General features: G+C 42.3%; 1 protein-coding gene across 1 annotated transcript; it reads right to left on the bottom strand.

The window, feature by feature from the left end:
* Nucleotides 1-430: 430 nt before the first annotated feature.
* LOC106609292 (death domain-containing protein CRADD) lies at nucleotides 431-19135 on the bottom strand. Its single transcript, XM_014207938.2, has 2 exons — nucleotides 18490-19135; nucleotides 431-2917 (listed from the first exon to the last, which is right to left on the bottom strand). The coding sequence occupies exons 1-2, from the start codon at nucleotides 18794-18796 to the stop codon at nucleotides 2622-2624; spliced, it is 603 nt and encodes a 200-aa protein (XP_014063413.1). The 5' UTR covers nucleotides 18797-19135; the 3' UTR covers nucleotides 431-2621.
* Nucleotides 19136-20973: the final 1838 nt, after the last annotated feature.

Below are 20973 nucleotides of genomic sequence, written 5' to 3'. Positions count from 1 at the left end.
TGTTATTTGTTGGACAAGTTCAGGGGAGGTAGTCCCTCCCACTTTCAGTCTGATGCCTAATAAATACAAAGGCAGAGGTAGGTAGTCTTTCCTCTCCCCCTCTGGCCTTGCTCAGTGACTAGTGTTATGTAAAAAGTCACAGACTACATCAAGTTTGATTGATTTGACTGCTGCCTAGCTGCAGTCACTGCACCCTACCTGCGCTAGCCCAGTTTCCCTGGCTCTGCGTTTCTGGGCCAGCCCAGTCAATCCACAAAAACAGATGTGTAGAAATCCCTGCAGCGAGGTGTGTACGTATGCGAGTCAACTGTAACTGACACTTTGTGCATGTGGCTGTGCTATGAATTACCTTAAGCCTATCATAAATGATCCTATTAAGAATTATACTAGCATTGGCCGAGGTGCAGGAGGAACTCACACGTCGTGCATGTCAGAGAAGAACGGGTTCTCACATTTACTTAGAGTAGTTACAGAATTTGTTTGGCATTAACCTTGTGGTCATGAACAGCAAGACACATGCAGATGAAACTGTATGGATTTTGTTTTTACAACTGTAAACATTTGCAAATGAAACATCTTGTAAAATGGCCCTACATTAAGAAATGGGAACATAACATCAAGACCAATAAAACACTAAATAAAGAGGCAATCACAGAAAAATGTACAATCATTGTATGCCATTTGAAGAGAAAACCCCATTCCAGTTCCCCCTTAAAAAAAGGTGGACAAATATAGAATGCTTTTTCCAAGGCAAATCATAGGCAAAAAGTTCAAGAATATAGCTCATGTACAAACTCCTCTAATTCCAGCTCCACTTTAAAAAATGTGGAAAAATCCTGGAGAGTGCTCGTTGGGCATGCAGCCTTGACCTTGTTGAGGCATTTTCGTTTTCTAAAAACTGAGTGCAGCGGTGCTTAACTATTGTTGCTGGCCATAAATGTCGCTGATTCATTGTGATGTAACGTTACAACAATATGTTGTGAAAATAAGACTAGATGTTATGTAATTCCATGTCCACTTAACGGACATGAAAGAAGAAAAACACTATCAGTGAATTTGTTTTCCACAGAGAGTGAATGTCGCAACGCCATCGTGTTTGTTGACTTTTCAGGGGCTGAGTCACTGAGTAAAGGGGCGTTTTTAGGAGTGTGTGTTTGTGTGAAGGCCTGCGTGTTTTTCAAAATCAGCTTATTCTAATCTTACAGTAACAAATCAGCGACCTCTGTCCTCCAGTCTGGCGTCAATCACTATCAACTATCACTATCAACATCAACAGAAACGAGAACAATTCGTAACAACTCAGACCGTCAAACAGAAAGAGTTGCCCAAATAAAACACTGGAAATCATGTCTATTACAGAACGAGAAAACATAAATATGCTCAGCATTGTGTTAATTACTCTTAACTGAATATTAACTTTATTCATCTTAAATTTCCCCATTTCAACACACACAAACAGGGCCAGGCCAGTGGCACATCTCGCTCAGGGTTTCCGTTAGCCGGTAATAGACGGCTTTTGGCCTATAAAAAAAAAAGTATATAGAAACGCTGATGAATAAAAGAAAATTGGCCCTGGCCAATTGTCCTGGGAAAAAAAAAATCCCATTGTGAAATAATGCTTTTTAGCCTCTTCATTGATGGAAATACGTTTGACTGGTCATATTTATCGTTCGATAGGTTATTATTAAATTGGCAAATGTGTAGGCTACAGCATATTTGTTATGCATCTTATTTATCACACCTGTACAGAATACAGAATACAGAGCCTTTGAGCAGATAATCTGTCAAAGAACGAGAGTTGCTGTTGCGTCACACACCACTTTGCAATGAGCTGGAGGCAGTAGGCTATGCATATCGTTTTAATACATATGAGGCATGTCTTACCTTTCTGCAAAGTAGCCTATTAGATGGCTTTCTACATTTCTAATGGACTGGAGAGTGCTCAGTTTTCATCTCCGTCGCATGAAACCGCTCAAGTGTGTGGTGCCCTTTTGACAACTGCGTTTTCCCGCTAAATGCATTATGGAACGAACATTCGGGAGTTTCCCACTGCCTGTGCTTATAATGTGAATAAATAGTTTATTAACATTTTAAGCTAAACGTTCTGTTCTGTTGCATCAGACTCATTGCTTTTTAATGTTTGTTTTTTTATGTAGCCTAAGCCTACTGGTTGTATGAATTTGGGCTCCATCGTCCCACAACTGTCCCAGAGTCGGTTGGAATAGACTATTTCTCAACAAGCTGACCAATAGAATACGTAAACTTTTGTACTATGGGGGATAGTAGATTGACAGGCTAGTGATTTTGCTGTTAGTTACTTGTCTTGCTGGCTGAGGAAAAGTAAACTGTAGACAGTTATTCTATGTTCATTGTTGCATCCTCGACTTGCAAATTTTGTTACTATGAATTACCATAATCTAAATGTGATTTGTCATTCTGAGCACCGTGGTTGGACACTCTAATCAGGTTACGCACCCAATGCACATGGGACCGGCAGATTACGCAAATGTCTGGTAAAAAATGTTGCTGGTCACATTTTCCTAACGGAAACCCTGGTCTGGCTGAGCTAACGCCTGTCATCCATTTAGGATTTCACCCACGATCCATAGTGTTCTCTCCCCTCACTGGAACACCTCGTCCAGGGTAGAGGGGTGGACGTCAGTGGACTGTAGGCTCTGGAGCAGCCTGTGGACTGTAGCGCTCCTCCCCTGGCTCTGCCTCCACTGGATCAGCCCCGCTAACACCTGCCCGTGCAAGCTCAGAGGGTGGTCGGCACGGCAACGGTACAGCGCTCCCGTGGAGAGGCCCAGGTCGAGGAGAACCGACTCCCACTCCGAACCGAGACGGGATGCCAGCCGGGACAACTGTCTGTCGGACGGGACTGCTCGGAGCGTCACCTCTGGAATGTTCCACTCATCTTTGGAAGGGAAGGAGGGAAAGGTGGTGGGTATGCATGGAAAGAGGGAAACGCAGAGAAAAGAGATGGAGGAAGAGAGGTGGAGTAAGGAAAAGGTGAAGGGAGAGAGAGACAGTTTATCAATTTCCATTTAAGAAAAACATGTCGCTGATTCATTGTGATGTAACGCTACAACAATTTGTTGTGAAAATAAGACTAGATGTTATGTAATTCCATGTCCATTTATTGGACATGAAAGGAGGAAAAATACTTCCACAGAGAGTGAACGTCACAATGCCATGGTGTGTGTTTACTTTTCAGGGTCTGAGTGACTGAGAAAAGGTGTGTTTTTAGGAGTGTGTGTAGGACTGCATGTTTTCCAAATCAGCTTGTCTGATAATGACCTCTGTTTAGGAGAGAGGGAATGAGAGTGAGATAGTGTTTTATTTTAAAAAAGCATTTTAAATGAGCTGAATGTGTTGCATAACAGAGGTGGGCAGACCAGGAACACTGTTCCTGGAAACCACTTTTTATAATAGAGTCAGACCAAAACAACATCAAATACCAGGTCATTGTCCTCTGGCTGAGAGGAGGTGGGGAGATGGAGAGCAGAGCAGGCAGGTTTTCAAGTATATTTTCAATTGTCCTCCAGTTCTGTAGACCTAGGCTACACACTTTTTACCCCCCCCCCCCCTTTAATTTCTCTCAACACCAATCTTCTAACATTACAAAAATCTGAAATTTTCTGTCCAAAAATGCAGAAACATTAATCCATGCTTTTGTTACTTCTAGGTTAGACTACTGCAATGCTCTACTTTCCGGCTACCCGGATAAAGCACTAAATAAACTTCAGTTAGTGCTAAATACGGCTGCTAGAATCCTGACTAGAACCCCAAAATTTGATCATATTACTCCAGTGCTAGCCTCTCTAGACTGGCTTCCTGTTAAGGCAAGGGCTGATTTCAAGGTTTTACTGCTAACCTACAAAGCATTACATGGGCTTGCTCCTACCTATCTTTCCGATTTGGTCCTGCCATACATACCTACACGTACGCTACGGTCACAAGACACAGGCCTCCTAATTGTCCCTAGAATTTCTAAGCAAACAGCTGGAGGCAGGGCTTTCTCCTATAGATCTCAATTTTTATGGAATGGTCTGCCTACCCATGTGAGAGACGCAGACTCGGTCTCAACCTTTAAGTCTTTATTGAAGACTCATCTCTTCAGTAGGTCCTATGATTGAGTGTAGTCTGGCCCAGGAGTGTGAACGGAAAGGCACTGAAGCAACGAACCGCCCTTGCTGTCTCTGCCTGGCCGGCTCCCCTCTCCACTGGGATTCTCTGCTTCTAACCCTATTACAGGGGCTGAGTCACTGGCTTACTGGTGCTCTTCCATGCCGTCCCTAGGAGGGGTGCGTCACTTGAGTGGGTTGAGTCACTGACGTGGTCTTCCTGTCTGGGTTGGCGCCCCCCCTTGGGTTGTGCCGTGGCGGAGATCTTTGTGGGCTATACACGGCCTTGTCTCAGGATGGTAATTGGTGGTTGAAGATATCCCTCTAGTGGTGTGGGGGCTGTGCTTTGGCAAAGTGGGTGGGGTTATATCCTGCTTGTTTGGCCCTGTCCGGGGGTATCATCGGATGGGGCCACAGTGTCTCCTGACCCCTCCCGTCTCAGCCTCCAGTATGTATGCTGCAGTAGTTTATATGTCGGGGGGCTAGGGTCAGTCATATCTTATCCGGTGTCCTGTGTGAATTTAAGTTCTCTCTCTCTGAGCCCTAGGACCATGCCTCAGGACTACCTGGCATGATGACTCCTTGTTGTCCCCAGTCCACCTGGTCGTGCTGCTGCTCCAGTTTCAACTGTTCTGCCTGTGGCTATGGAACCCTGACCTGTTCACTGTAATATTATTTGACCATGCTGGTCATTTATGAACATCTTGGCCATGTTCTGTTATAATATCCACCCGGCACAGCCAGAAGAGGACTGGCCATCACTCATAGCCTGGTTTCTCTCTAGGTTTCGGCCTTTCTAGGGAGTTTTTCCTAGCCACCGTGCTTCTACACCTGCCGTTTTGACTCTCTCTCTCTCACTCACACACACACACACACACACACACACACACACACACACACACACACACACACACACACACACACACACACACACACACACACACACACACACACACACACACACACACACACGTATAGTAGATGTGGCTTGAGCGCCGCAGTCACCTCCAAATACAGTCAGTTGTTTGTCACCTATGGATGGTCTTCTTGCCCAGCCGGTAAGGGGCTGAGGGTAGTAGAGCAACTATCCTTGGAGAGGGTATCAAAAGGGTGCACACATGGAGGTGACAGGGTTTGCATGGTAAATAAACATGCTTTGGGGACAGCTGTATATCATGCATTGTATGTATAGAGCAGGTCAAGGTCCAGCCACGTTACGTTCAGTAGGGATGGTGGAACCAAGGACACAGATGGATGTGGGGCTGTTATGAGACGGTATAAGGAGGTGTACGGTCGGGGGCAGTATGGCGAGTAAATAGCCTAACAGTGGTCTCTCCTCCGCACACTATTCCCCTTTCCCCAGCTCTCCTCCCTGCTTAGGCCTATATCCCCAATCCCCTCCCTCCCGCTAGTCCCTCTGCCTCACTCTCCAATCACGCTCTCCTTCCCTTCCACAAATCAATCTATCCTCCGTGCCTCCCTCTCCAGTTTAAGGTAATCTTTCACTCTCCCCCCACTCTGTGCTGATAGTGCCATTTGCTCTCGACCCCTCAGCCAAAAGAGATCACTGTGCCAGCCTGTGTCACTGCACTCTGAGCCCTCATACAAAGAGGATTTCATAACCCTGCCCAACTCATCACAGATTACGCATGTACACACACAGGTAATACGGATTTTCCAGGTGAATAAAATAAGTAACAAAGTAAATCAATGTGGTTTAATACAAGTTGCTACAGGGAGACACCTCCAGCAGAGAAGCAGGCCCTTATAGTCTCATCTCACAGCACCAATGTTCTGTAAACACCCGCTGAGAGGCTTGTAGGAAGTCACATCATCAGCTGCTACAGAATCAGTGTCCCAGAATACAATAACAATCCGTGTCCTCGGTCCTTGTACCGCCAGTCTGGCGTCAATCACTATCAACAGACATGAACAATACATAACATTCAGTATCAAGTCTAGTGACCATCAAGTAGTACACCCCCACACACACACACACACACCCCCCACACACACACACACCCCCCCACACACACACACACACACACACACACACAGGGCCAGGCCCGTGACACGTCTGGCGAGCTAATGGTTGTCATCCAATTAATGGACAGTTGAGAACTCACTGAGGCGCGATGAGGGCAACACACAACCCCCTCCCCTATTGAAATTATATGGGCAAGCAGCTCAGAGGGACATGTAGGATTTCATCCATGGCATCATCCGCTTTGGGAATCCAACATACTGAGAAAAAAAAAAAGAGTTTGAGCTAATACTGGGAGACGTGGGGGGGGAAGAGTTCCGGATCCAAAAGGTCACGGGAGGTCATGTGTCGAGTTCCCAAAAGAGTGGCTGACAGAGAACTGCCAAACATGACACCGCCAGTCACTGATTGAAAGTTAATGAGAGTAGGCGCTCCAACGCTCCCGTGACATAGGTCATTCATTTATGAATGCATTTTGCACCTGACAGTGTGTGAGCCACTTTCTTTTTCAGAGATCTTCCATTGGTCAACATTTCTTACTATTGAACAAGACGCATTATGGGATAGCTAGCAGCTGACACACTAGGCTAAGCAACTCAAACCTGGGTAACAACGCCCGGAAACACCCTTAACACAGTGTCATAAATAAACCCCCCCCCACAGAGGAAAACAGTAGGACTCTGATGTACATCATGTTCCCAAACGCATGCCAAGAACGGTTCGGCCCAACCAAGCCAGGCCTTCATCTGTTCCCTAACAAAAGGGGACACACACACAGAAACTCAGAGGGAGGGCACACGGGGAGAGAGTGACAGGGCTGTGTGAGAATAAACAAATCCTTTTTCCTTGAAAACCCATTTGCTGAAAGGCGCATAGGCTAACAGTTAAGATGCTGGGAGCTTTTGAGAAATAGGCCTTCACTGGAGAGAGTAGGTCGAGAGAAAGAAGGTCGAGAGAAAGGGAGTGCGAGAGAGATTGTAACCAAAAAAGGAGCTGTGGGAGAAAAAAATGAACTGACGAAACTGAATACTTTTCTAGGAATCGCCTCTTCATGAGAAAAGCAGGCGTCCAATCAGACACTGATGAGGAGGGGGGCAGGCGGTCCAACCTTACCTTCTCTCTCTCTCTCTCACACACTCACACACACACTCATTCCGATCCATTCATCTAAGTTCAAACGGTTCCATTCATTTCTGTTCAATTCTACTTTTATCTCAGTTATTAGCACTTACACTGCAACGTAATAACGAAGGGATGAACGATGACTAAAAGCCTGAACCCAAACCCTGAGTAGGGAAATGTATGCGTGGAGGACTAGCAACACTAAACCTGTTTATGTTAACTAATGGTCAATTAACCTTGAGACAGGAAGTCTTTTGCAGGACAATAACCGTCTGACAGAAATGTCATGACCGCCACAGCCCTAGTCCTGGCCGTGCGATCGGTCGCCTGGCTACCTCTGTGCGGAGCAGCGGGCCTCCGACTCTTATGCTTCACAGTTCGAACGGGAAGACACTCCTCCTGCCAAGATTCCTGGAAAGCAGACGGCAGGCAACGCATGGCCAAGGAAAACAAGGCAGCAGCAGCACACGGCACTCTCCCTCTCGGCCTGTCCCAGCATGAATTTACTGCTCTTTATCAGGACACAGCCGCACCTCTCTACTCCCAGTCAGGGAAGCCTCAGACTATAGCCTCAGCGTTAACTCACTATACAACGCCTTCCAAGTTCAGCTTTAACTCACACTATCCCCTCCCTCCATGAGACAAATAGATACGCTCCTATTAACAAGCTGCAATGAAGAATACAGTTAAACTCTCACTTAATCATGCCCTGGCTAAACGTGCCAAATAGCCTAGATAAAAAGGTCCTTCTAAGAACAAGCTACAAAGACTTAGCAAGAATATATTTTTTACTCTCACTTTACAAAGCTCTAAACATGCCAAATAGATAAGTTCCTTCTACGAACACACTACAATCTGTTTGCTGGCCAGGGTTGTACCACTGAAGGTTGTCGTCTTGATAAATCGGTGTATGATATTAACATGTTTTCAACCGCACAGGAGATAAAAAAAAAAAAAAAATGGACCATCTAGATTAATGTTCCTGACGGTCATATCTGATCACCATGGCAACAGGTGACTTTGTAACAGTGTGAGAAGAAACGTTTTAGTCAAACGTCTTCAAATCTGCTCCCATTTCAGCCATAGCCTCCTGTACATGATCGGGTAGGCAGCAAGGTTTCCGTTAGCCGGTAAACGCTGGCTTTTGGCCGATAAAAATAAATAAATATAAAGTCGATAATGTTGCCGGCCAAATTGTCCGGGACAAGATGAAAAATCCATTGCAAAATAATGCTTTTCATTCATTGTTGGAAATACCAGTCCATTTACCCCAACTTCACCCCAACTTCAAAGGCAAATATACTTAATAGGCTAATAAATCCTCAAGCTTCTCGGAAAATAGTGCCGAATGTGTGTGCTATTTTTACTCGGGCAAAATACACAAGGTCCTCATAAGGGTCTTCTGCTAAGTGTACCCTGACTGGAGAAAAATTCTTGAATGTGTTGATTATCCCCGTTTCCAGTATACCCGCCGAGAGGGGATTCTTTCTCCAAAACAAGAGTAAAGGTTACCTCAAGAAGGCGCCTTCTGAGGAGAAAGTAACGAGGCTCCAAGGAGTTGGACAGTGTTGACTTACCAACTGCAGCAGCTCACTTTGAGCAGGCCAAGGTTTGGCACAATACACACAGGAAACTGTTGAGCGTGAAATACCCAGCAGTGTACCATACCTCATTCAAAAGCACATAAAATCTTTTGTCTTGCCCATTCACCCTCTGAATGGCACACACAATCCATGTCTCAATTATCTCGAGACTTAACAATTATTCTTTAAATAACCCGTCTCACCTTCATCTACACTGATTCGAAGTGGATTTAACAAGTGACATCAATAAGAGATCATAGCTTTCACCTGGATTCACCTGGTCAGTCTATGTCATGGAAAGAGCATGTTTTGTGTACTCTCTCGTGTGTGTGTGTGTGTGTGTGTGTGTGTGTGTGTGTGTGTGTGTGTGTATATGCATGTATGTATGTATGTATGTATGTATGTATGTATGTATATAAATAAATAAAACACATGACATGAGTATTTGACCACAATATTGAAAATGATAATCAACATAACATTTATTATCATCATCCAGAAGCACTGTAAAAAGAGATAATTTGAGCTTTGGAAACAAGTGCTTTCATAAATGCATGGCGTGGGCCTCATTTCACAGGCCGGTTTTATAATTTCTTCACTTTGTTTATTAGGCCTAATTAAAATGTTCATGCATAGGCTAAATGAAATGAGGCCTAGATTGTAATTGAAAACAGCTGTGTTTTGGTATTTATTAATTAAAATGTTAATGCAAATAACCATCAGGACAGGTCTTTCGCAAGTTATATTATGCAAATGTTGAAGTTGTGTGTTATTACTGTGTAGGTGACTCGTTCTTCTTGGCTAAATGTTTTCTTTTTTTTTTAAACAATATACATTTATGATTAATAGCAGGGATGAAGATGCAAAAGCCAATGTTTTATTTTCAATAAAACATGTTGGTATAAGAACATCGTTTATACTTTACAGGCTAATTTCTATTCTGTTATGATTTACGACAAACAAAATGTAGATTTTGAGCACCTTGGCTGGATGCCCTAATGCGTTACGCACCCAACACATATGATGTCGGGTAAAGTTTCCTAACGGATACCCTGGTAGGCAGCTGGTCTAATTCTCCTGTCCTCCTGTTAGATGCTGTTCTGTGTAAAAGATAGTCTACACAGCACTGGCTCTTTGCAGGCAGTGCAGGGAGAGGTAAAGCTCTAATGAAATGTTAAGTCATGGTGAGAGGACATATTGTACCAGCATCTATCCAAACAAGTGCTGACAGGAATCCCTTACTGGTGGAGACCAGAAACCATGGTAACCTGTGAGCTGATTGAGGGATGCATGCTTTCTTTGTCACTCTGCATGAGCGGAGGAGCAGGAGGGAACAGGGAGTGACAGCATATGTTCCAAACAAATACAGTGGTGGCAATAAAACATATTTAAGACACACGCGTGTGTGTGTGTGTGTGTGTGTGTGTGTGTGTGTGTGTGTACTGGGCAGCGAGTGAAGCAGGGACGAGGTAAGGGTTATTGAAAAACATAATACCATCACATGGTTTCCTAGGCAACCCACCAATGTCATCTGTTGCCATCATAACAGGAGCGGGGGAAGCGGGGATAAAATCACAAAGCACATCCATACATTTATGTGAATTAGGCCAAATGATTCAGTGAGAGGCCTGTATAAAAGAATACATGAAATCCTTTTCAGGCTAAATGACCCTTTTCAGAACGTCAGACTCTCCCCATTGTGTTCAATCAAGTAGAATAAAAGCCTTTAGAAAGTGAAGGCTCTCGTCCTCTCCTCCACCTGAAACTCTTCCCGCACTCAGTTCTCTACGCTGCTGCTTCTAGGAAATCTGAAAGCAGATTCTTTTCTCTTTCCCCCCCCTCCCTGTCCATCCCCCCACATCTATTTATTACAATCTGTACAGTGAATGGGGGGGTCCAGCACAGGAGGGCGAGAGAGAGAAATAGAGAACAGACAAATGGCTTTGATTAAATATTTTTCCTAGAAAGGAGGATGCAGTGTGTGCCTGACCTCAGTGCTAGTGCTGCGAGTGAAAACAGCTGTCAGGGAAACCAGGCCTTTGAGAGACTCGACACTAAAAACAGACTTTTCCCCTCGCCATTTCCCCTTTCCTTTACGGATACTGTACATTCTAAATAAATATTAAGGCTTCCAATTATACTGGAAGTGGTTGGGCCTACATGTGTTCTACATCATCACATGTTGAAATGTCTAAATGTTTAGTATCTGCCAAAGATAAAGTTCATTAGTTTTGTCCCAAAAAATTCATACAAAAGTATAGATGGGCGATATAGCCCAAAAAAACATCTCCATTTTTATATGTCGTATATATGTATGTCGATGTTGTAAATGTTAAATAAGCTTTGTTGCACAATTAAAAGATCAATACACTATTTCAAACTGTCAGGAATAATCAAATGAATTCAGTGCTTGTGAAAGTATACCTAGGCTAACGATAAGCCTTCCGCAACCATAAGACCCACTAATAACCTGCTTCTTTTTCAGGCTTTCATGAAAATGCAATTTTTGTAACACATTTTACCAGAACCATGCACATCCACTAATAATTTCTTGTAGCAGGCATTATAAAAAATATATAAAGCACGTGGGCTTGTTTTTCAAGTCTAGCCAACTTTAATCTATTTGCTTTCTAACAAGGTAGAAGAACAGTTGAACTGTTATGAAGACACCCCTCTGGTCCGTCTCCAACCGATTGAACAACAGCGCCTGTTCACAGTGTTTAGACGTTGAAATCAAGTGTCTTACCTGGATAAGAATATGTTTATTTCTCAGAATGAGAAAGATGCCAATTCCTTATATAAATGTGTATTTTGCTCGTTGCACATTTATAAAAACACTAGACAGCTAGCACATAAAAGTCTGTGGCTAAAAAGCTCCTAGCGGTACATGGTACCACAATACCACACGAGGCAGAAACTGAGCGTACATTTCCCATAAGATGTTCATTGATACTCTCGTTTTAGTAGGGTCTGCTCTGTTCTACATTTTGGTAGTTGAGACATAAAAAAGGGTATCATTAGAAAGGTCTTCTATTAGAGTAAAATAATGTCAGAGTTTCGGCGTCGACATGACAGATTCTGAGTTTCAACTGCTTGTTGTGAGAGAGGAATTCGTTATCTTTCGTATTTGTTGTGAGTGGCAGGGGCTTGGTGTCTGTGAGAGTGGGAAGGTACACAGTGCACACAGCACAGAAGGAGCCTAGACCAAAAAAAAAAAAAAACACAGAACGCTCATAAAAACAAACAAAAAATAAAAACCTAGATTCTTGTGATACAATTGGAACATCGCGCTAAAACAAATTCAAATTAATTGAATACGTCGCCCAGCCCTACACAAAAGTAGTAGTGGCCCTCAGTCCTCTGATCCTCATTACTGATTGGGTAAGTAGTCCGCAGGTATTACAACAGTCGACTAACGTCATTCATGGCAGTATCTAGCTGCTACTGGAAACCACGTAGTTTATTCCATGAAATAGAATTTGGGATTTTTTTTTGAAAAATTCATGAACAGAATTGATCAATTCATGATTAGTTGGGGATGCCAACAAGGCATCGTTTAAAAAAAAAAAAAGAAAAGAGAAGCATTTTACTAAATGAAACCATGGTGTTTTCATTGTATTGGTGACCTTCAGATAAGGACACGCATGCCAGTGACCTCCAGGATGGTTTTATAATGAGTCTACTGACCTTTTATTCACCAAAAAAGTTCCATGCGAGAGAAAAACATGAGGATCGATTTAATAAAACGGAGCTAGAGTCACCGCTTGCATCACCGCTCGGTATGGCAACCTCTCGCAAGGAACTACAGGGTAGTGCGTATGGCCCCAGTACATCACTGGGGCTGAGCACCCTGCCACCCAGGACCTCTATACCAGGCTTTGTCAGAAGCCCCTAAAAATGGTCAAAGACTCCAGCCACCCAAGTCATAGACTTCTCTCTGCTATCGCACGGAAAGCAGTACCGATGCATCAAGTCTGGAACCAACAGGACCGTGAAAGCTTCGACCCCCAAGACAGAAGACTGCTAAATAGTTAGTTAAATCTGCATTGACCTTTTTCGCACTAACTTTGTGACTCATCACATATGCTACTGCTTCTGTTTATTATCTGTCACTTTATTACTATACTGAACAAAAATATAAAACGCAACATGCAACAATTTCAACGATTTTACTGAGTTACAACTCATATAAGGAAATGAGTCAATTGAAATAAATTCATTAAGCCCCAATCTATGGATTTCACAAGACTGGACAGGGGCTCAGCCATAGGCCCACCCAATCAGAATTAGTTTTTCCCCATAAAGGGCTTTATTACAGACGGAAATAGAGCTGCCCGGGTGGCTGGTCTCAGATGATCCACTGGGTGAAGAAGCCGGATGTGGAGGTCCTGGGCTGGCATAGTTACACGTGGTCTGCGGTTGTAAGGCCGGTTCGACGTACTGCTAAATTCTCTAAGACGACGTTGGAGGCAGCTTATGGTAGAGAAATGGACATTCAATTATCTGGTAACAGCTATGGTGGAGATTCCTGCAGTCAGCATGCAAATTGCACACTACCTCAAAACTTGAGACATCTGTGGCATTGTGTTGTGTGACAAAACTGCACAATTTATAGTGGCCTTTTACTGTCTCCAGCACAAGGTGCACCGGTGTAATGATCATGCTGTTTATTCAGCTTCTTGATGTCACACCTGTCAGGTGGATGGATTATCTTGGCAAAGGAGAAATGCTCACTAACTGGGATGTAAACAAATTTGTGCACAAAATTTTAGAGAAATAAGCTTTCTGTGTGTATGGAACATTTCTGGGATCTTTTATTTCAGCTCATGAAACATTGGAACAACACTTTACATGTTGCGTTTATATTTTTGTTCAGTATAGTTATATTTATACATCTCCTCACTGTTGGGAAGGGCCCGTAAGTAGGCCTAAGCATTTCATTGTTAGTCTTAGGGCTGTGACGGTCTTGGGATTTTAGGTTAAGGTAATTGTCCAGGCCAATGTACATCGTCACCAACATAACAGTTCATGGGGGGGGAGACAACAATTCTGTTTGTACTCTTGTTTACATGGATATGCATCTTAATAAAACCTATTTGAAACAAGCCATTTCACTTCGTTATTATCATTCAGGTTATTACGCATAAATATTAAACAACTTAAGAAATGCCAGGTTGGAGAGGAAGTCGCATCTTTGTATTGACACGGCATTTCATATTGACACAACAATAAAGATATGTCAGCTTTTCAGCTATGTTACCTTGTCAGCTTTTCAGCATATAATTTCTTTAATACAGTCCTATTTCATTCAAACCAAGTCTGATGGATTCTCTCCCACTTTTCCAGAATTATTTGCATAATGTCACAAACCCTGATGCTGCGGTCATTCGAAGGCCGTGGCATTTGCTCTTCAAAGAGAAGTCTCCGTAATGAGAGAACTAATATAGCCTAAGCTAGAGGTCGACCGATTAATCGGAATGGCCGATTAATTAGGGCCGATTTCAAGTTTTCATTAACAATCGGTATTTTTGGACACCGATTTATTTATTTTTTATTATTATATATTTTTTTAACTAGGCAAGTCAGTTAAGAACACATTCTTATTTTCAATGACGGCCTAGGAACGGTGGGTTAACTGCCTTGTTCAGGTTGCAGAATGACAGATTTTTACCTTGTCAGCACGGGGATTCGTTTTTGCAACCTTCCGGTTACTAGTCCAACGCTCTAACCACCTGCCTTACATTGCACTCCACGAGGAGCCTGCGTGGCAGGCTGACTACCTGTTACGCAAGGGGAGCAAGAAGCCAAGGTAAGTTGCTAGCTAGCATTAAACTTATCTTATAAAAAACAACCTTAACATAATCACTAGTTAACTACACATGGTTGATGATATTACTAGTTTATCTAGCATGTCCTGCGTTGCATATAATCGATGCGGTGCCTAATTTCTCATTGAATCACAGCCTACTTCGACAAACGGGTGATGATTTAACAAGCGCATTTGCGAAAAAAGCACTGTCGTTGGACCAATGTACCTAACCATAAATATCAATGCCTTTCTTTAAAATCAATACACAAGTATATATTTTTAAACCTGCATATTTAGTTAATATTGCCTGCTAACATGAATTTCTTATAACTAGGGAAATTGTGTCACTTCTCCTGCGTTCCGTGCAAGCAGTCAGGGTATATGCAGCAGTTTGGGCCACCTGGCTCATTGCGAACTGTGTGAAGTCCATTTATTCCTAACAAAGGCCGTAATTAATTTGCCAGAATTGTGCATAATTATGACATAACATTGAAGGTTGTTCAATGTAACAGCAATATTTAGACTTAGGGATGCCACCCATTAGACTTCACTGAAAGAATAAATGTTATGTTTTCGAAATGATAGTTTCCGGATTCGACCATTTTAAAGACCAAAGGCTCGTATGTCTGTGTGTTATTATGTTATAATTAAGTCTGTGATTTGATAGAGCAGTCTAACTGAGCGATGGTAGGCACCAGCAGGCTCGTAAGCATTCATTCAAACAGCACTTTTGTGCGTTTGCCAGCAGCTCTTCGCAATGCTTCAAGCATTGTGCTGTTTATGACTTCAAGCCTATCAACTCCCAAGATTAGGCTGGTGTAAACAATGTGAAATGGCTAGCTAGTTAGCCGGGTGCGCGCTAATAGCGTTTCAAACGTCACTCGCTCTGAGACTTGGAGTAGTTGTTCTCCTTGCTCTGCATGGGTAACGCTGCTTCGAGGGTGGCTGTTGTCGATGCGTTCCTGGTTCGAGCCCAGGTAGGAGCGAGGAGAGGGACGGAAGCTATACTGTTACACTGGCAATACTAAAGTGCATATAAGAACATCCAATAGTCAAAGGTATATGAAATACAAATCGTATAGAGAGAAATAGTCCTATAATTCCTAAAATAACTACAACCTAAAACTTCTTACCTGGGAATATTGAAGACTCATGTTAAAAGGAACCACCAGCTTTCATATGTTCTCATGTTCTGAGCAAGGCACTTAAATGTTAGCTTTTTAACATGGTACATATTGCACTTTTACTTTCTTCTCCAATACTTTGTTTTTGCATTATTTAAACCAAATTGAACACGTTTCATTATTTATTTGAGGCTAAATAGATTTTATTGATGTATTATATTAAGTGTACATTCAGTATTGTTGTAATTGTCATTATTACAAATAAATAAATCGGCATCGGGGGGTTTTGGTCATCCAATAATCGGCATCGGTGTTGAAAAATCATAATCGGTCGACCTCTAGCCTAAGCTACTGAAAATCAGCTTTTTACAAGATTAAATCATGACAGGAGAATTTGATTGTTATTTACATTTTTAAATGTAACCTTTATTTAACTAGGCAAGTCAGCTATGAACAAATTCTTACTTACAATGACGGCCTACACTGGCAAAACCCAGACGACACTGGGCCAAATGTGCGCCACCCTATGGGACTCCCAATCACAGCCAGTTGTGATAAAGCCTGGATTCAAACCAGGGTGTCTGTAGTGACGCCTCCAGCACTGAGATACAGTGCCTTAGACTGCTGCGCCACTCTATAGGCCTATATTAAAGGAGATGGAGTCCAGACAAGCTACTTTAGGAAACTTTCTGAATAGACATATAGGCCTATAGAGAGAATCAGTGAACTCTCACATACACACCCCCGTAAAAGCACCCTTCAATCAAAGACAACAGCATGTGTCAGACGCAAGAGCAAATATTACTAATTTCCTTAAAAAGTTTTTTTTTTTTTTTTTTTTTGAAACGAGGCCTACCTTAGGCTTTCTAAAAGTAGGCTAATGAGGAACTATTATAATTTGAATGGATGTAAAAAAAAGTTTTAAAAAAATAAAATGTTTAAAGACTGATAAGCCCAATTTTTTAGTGGTGGCGAGTTAAGACAATGGGCACCTTCCTACATTTGCAGGCCAGGTACTTCTATACATGCTCAGGCACACAGGCTCTATCAAAATTAAGAGGACAGAGAAAGCAGACATATGCTCATTGCTCACATCGAGCACGTAACTGATGGTATGAAATAAACCCAAATGTGTTTCTCCCAAACGTAGCAGGATGTTTACTCTACAAACAACGCTTCCACTCCGAGAATGAGAACGGTAAATGACGAATTAATACATGCATAAACAGAAATGAAGGTAACCAAATGACAGGGATTTAACGGTAAATTGCCTGTTTTACAAACAGTAGGCTACCAAAACAGGCATTCATAAAAGTGCATTGGGGGCCGACACTGGAAAGCCTAGGCTACTACTCTACTTTGTGGAGATAGGAGGGCGGCAATTCAGACAGGACCGGGCCTGATCAGCGTTGATTAGTCTATAAATTAAGAAAAGATTCCGTATCAAATTATACCATGCCAGGTTGGAGAGAATTGGCACATTGTCCATTTGACACAACATGAGCACATTATAGGCCTCAGACCCAGAACAACTTTGTCGACTGCTGACGAATCCAATCTTTTTTAAAGAAAGCCAATTTATTTACTTACTAGCAAGCAATGAAAATGTGCATTGTATAAAATAGTGCCATAGCCGACAGCATTCTGCACCCTCCTGCGCATCTAGCAGATTAGATGCTGGAGCATCAAAGCACTGTTGGAAAGAGGAGATGTAGAAAGTTTAAAGAGTAACTTAGCTAAATAATTGCTCATAATTATCAGTGAAAACTGCTATTAGGTCAAATGTATCTACATGAAAATAAAGTTAATAAAACATTTTGGGGGTTTATCCTAAAATGAATGTAGGCCTATTTAAAACAGTTATTGTATTCAATTACTGTCACAGCCCTAGTTAGTCTACACCTGTTTACAAAGCATGTGACGGATAAAAAAGAGATTTGGAGCGACATTCAATTTCAAAGATATTTTGTATAGTTTCTCAGAATACAATGGATTTCTACGTTTTTAAGAGTTCGAATTTCGGATGGATGCCATGTTGACACCAAACCAGATAGGTATTGTTATGGAATGTTTGTGCAAAGGAAAGCCACATTTTTTTGCGTACTATGCAAACATATTGCAGTTATTATACAGATATACTGCAGGGCAATAGGCATAAAACTGCCAACAAATGTTAGAACCATAGAATTATGGGAATTAAGGGCCTTTTCCACCCACACACACACACTACACCTTTGAAACTCCCTTCCTGACAATCTCAGGGCTGGTCAACATATTGGTGCATTTAAAACTGGCCTTTAAGACTAATCTCTATCGGCTGGCCTACCTTTCCTCCAATCTAATTGTTGCTTTCTTTATATGGTTATATATTTCAACATTTCTGTTCTTTATATTATCAAGTTTACTTATTACAATTTTTTTCCTAATTGATTTATTTTATACACTTTTAAATTATTCTTATATAGTAAAAAGTTCTTTACAAATGTAATACATTATTAATATTAATTCTTTAGAGTAATTATATTTCTATGGTTACAACCATGTTCTACTGCTGGAGTTCCTGCACGTCTTATAGAATATTAGCACTAAAGTATTGCAGAGTTCACATAAATATAAACAGTACCTACACTCAAAAATAAGTGCCAGCACTGGTTTGAACTTTTTACTGTACAAATGAAGAGCCGTAGACAATCTAGCCTATAACGTTAGTTTGACGTCAAACACTTGGCATCAGACTCACCTGTTGGACTTTGCACAGGTACATTGGGTTGCTCCAAATTCTGGAGTAACTTGTCTCTCACCCAAGTAAACTCTTCCTCCAGGGAATTCAGAAATGTACCAAACGCCCGCGGACCTCGGGTGGGAAGGATATCCAGCAGTCTCAACGTCTTCTTCTTGTTGCTTATTTGGGACTGAATCTCGTCCACCTGGCTCTCTGTTAAAATGTTCTCCTGGTACAGGAATTGAACTATGGTGTCATCAATTAAAATTTGGTTGGACAGGTCCAGCCGGTGTTTCCTGAGTATTTCTTTGTGCCTCGGGTCCATAGTTGTCGTGAAATAACTAGCTAGTCGTACCTAAGGTCTATAAACATTTATTTCGTTAAACTAACCCGCCATAGCCAATAATATTTGACTAACGTTAGCCATCTTAAGTTAGCTAGCCAGCTAGGTCGCCTTCATGTGACGTTTGGTTTGCTGCTAACGTTAACTGCAGCATATACGCAAACGATTTCTTGTTTTGTTGTCTCAACGTGAACAAAAACTAACCTTATTACATGATTCATGTCAACTGTCATTCCTCTTGTTTTACAATTACTTTCGGCACGCTCATCTGCTTACTTCCTCTTCTTTGGGATTGGGTTGGCGGCTCACACCCAACTTTTAAGGCGCATACACCGCCACCTATTGTAATGGAGTGTGAGGCCAGTCACGGCCGAACTACATAAAATTATCTTCATTTGTCCTGACATAGAGCCCTAGACACCACTTTCCTCCCCCCACTGCACCACTCAAACCCCAACCCCGTCCAGACTCTAACCGTTTCACATAAGCTCTCACTATCTACATCATACAATTCACAAAATATCAACACATGCTCTACATTTCCTCTACTAAACACTCATCTCACAGGCCTGTTCTGTGTCTCCCTATCATCCACAACATGGCATTCAAATCTGTGTGTCCAGACTGTAGTCTACTCCACACATCATCCTCCTACATCCTCTCTCCACCTCTTCCTTTACTGACCCATGCTTAAGATACAATTGCCTCCCATTACTACTAGCATCCCGCTCCCTTTGCCAAAAATGTAGCCCTTTTGCCTGGATCAAGGACTTCACTTCCCTGCGGCCCAACGGGACCTGAATATTTACACCCGCTCTCCTCACAGCACTCTTATCCTCCAAACACACATGGGCGGGAACCCAGCAAAAGCTTACCACTACTCCCATCCTCTCCAATCCCATTAACAGCACCATCATCTCCACAAACAATTCTCCACTAGCTGACCTGCCCGTCTTCACACTACTCAACACTGCAGCCGAATCAGAGCAGATCACCTTTCTGAGTGGTTTCATCTCCTCCACCCATCTCAAACCTAGAATCATGGCATTCAACTCGGCCACATTATAGGTTAACCGCTTACATACTCTAACATAACATTGAAACCTGGGATATACGGGTGTAGCCCTCACCCTACCACTGACTGGATCCTTTGAACCATCTGTATATATCCTTAAAAACAAATAATACAAATTATCTATATGTCTCCCCACACACCGGCTCACAGTAGAGATACTGTATGAAATTATGATGGATGGTTTGAAATCTACTACCACTGACCCCTGGGCACAATCATGTCATTCATGATCCCAGCATACGTGCAGATAATAGAAAGAGTATGTGAGTTCACCACAACCCATACACTTCCATGAAATGTTCCATTCTGTTCACACATTGTGCCAAAAAAACACACACAAACCTAGTTCCCTGTTCTGAAACTGACAACTATTCAGACATCACTGGATCACCTACTTTTGATGACAGATCTGAGAAAGGAACTTGGAACCCTAACCTTGTCAGCTCGGGGATTTGATCCAGCAACCTTTCATTTACTGGCCCAACGATCTAACCACTAGGCTACCTGCCACCCCACCTACACTTGGTTTCGGAAACAGCCACGGAGGAACGTTCTCCAATGCCGGCCAGTTTACTTCCTCATCAGGGGCACAGCTATGTAACGTCCGACTAAAAACTTGAGCCACTGCAAGTTTTTAGTCGGACATTACATACAGTTGAAGTCGGAAGTTCACATACAGCTTAGCCAAATACATTTAAACTCAGTTTTTCACAATTCCTGACATTTAATCCAAGCAAATATTCCCTGTCTTAGGTCAGATAGGATCACCACTTCATTTTCTCTACTATCATTCTGACATTTCACATTCTTAAAATAATTTATTTAAGCTTTTATTTCTTTCATCAAATTCCCAGTGGGTCAGAAGTTTACATACACTCAATTAGTATTTGGTAGCATTGCCTTTAAATTGTTTAACTTGGGTCAAACATTTCAGGTAGCCTTCCACAAGCTTCCCACAATATGTTTGGTGAATTCTGGCCCATTCCTCCTGACAGAGCTGATGTAACTGAGTCAGGTTTGTAGGCCTCCTTGCTCGCACATGCTTATTCAGTTCTGCCCACACATTTTCTATAGGATTGAGGTC

This window comes from Salmo salar, chromosome ssa07 (genome assembly GCF_905237065.1).
Source record: "Salmo salar chromosome ssa07, Ssal_v3.1, whole genome shotgun sequence".
NCBI classification, from domain to species: Eukaryota; Metazoa; Chordata; class Actinopteri; order Salmoniformes; family Salmonidae; genus Salmo; species Salmo salar.
The sequence above is the reverse complement of the archived record's forward strand: the minus strand, read 5'-3'. Positions and strand labels throughout refer to the sequence as shown.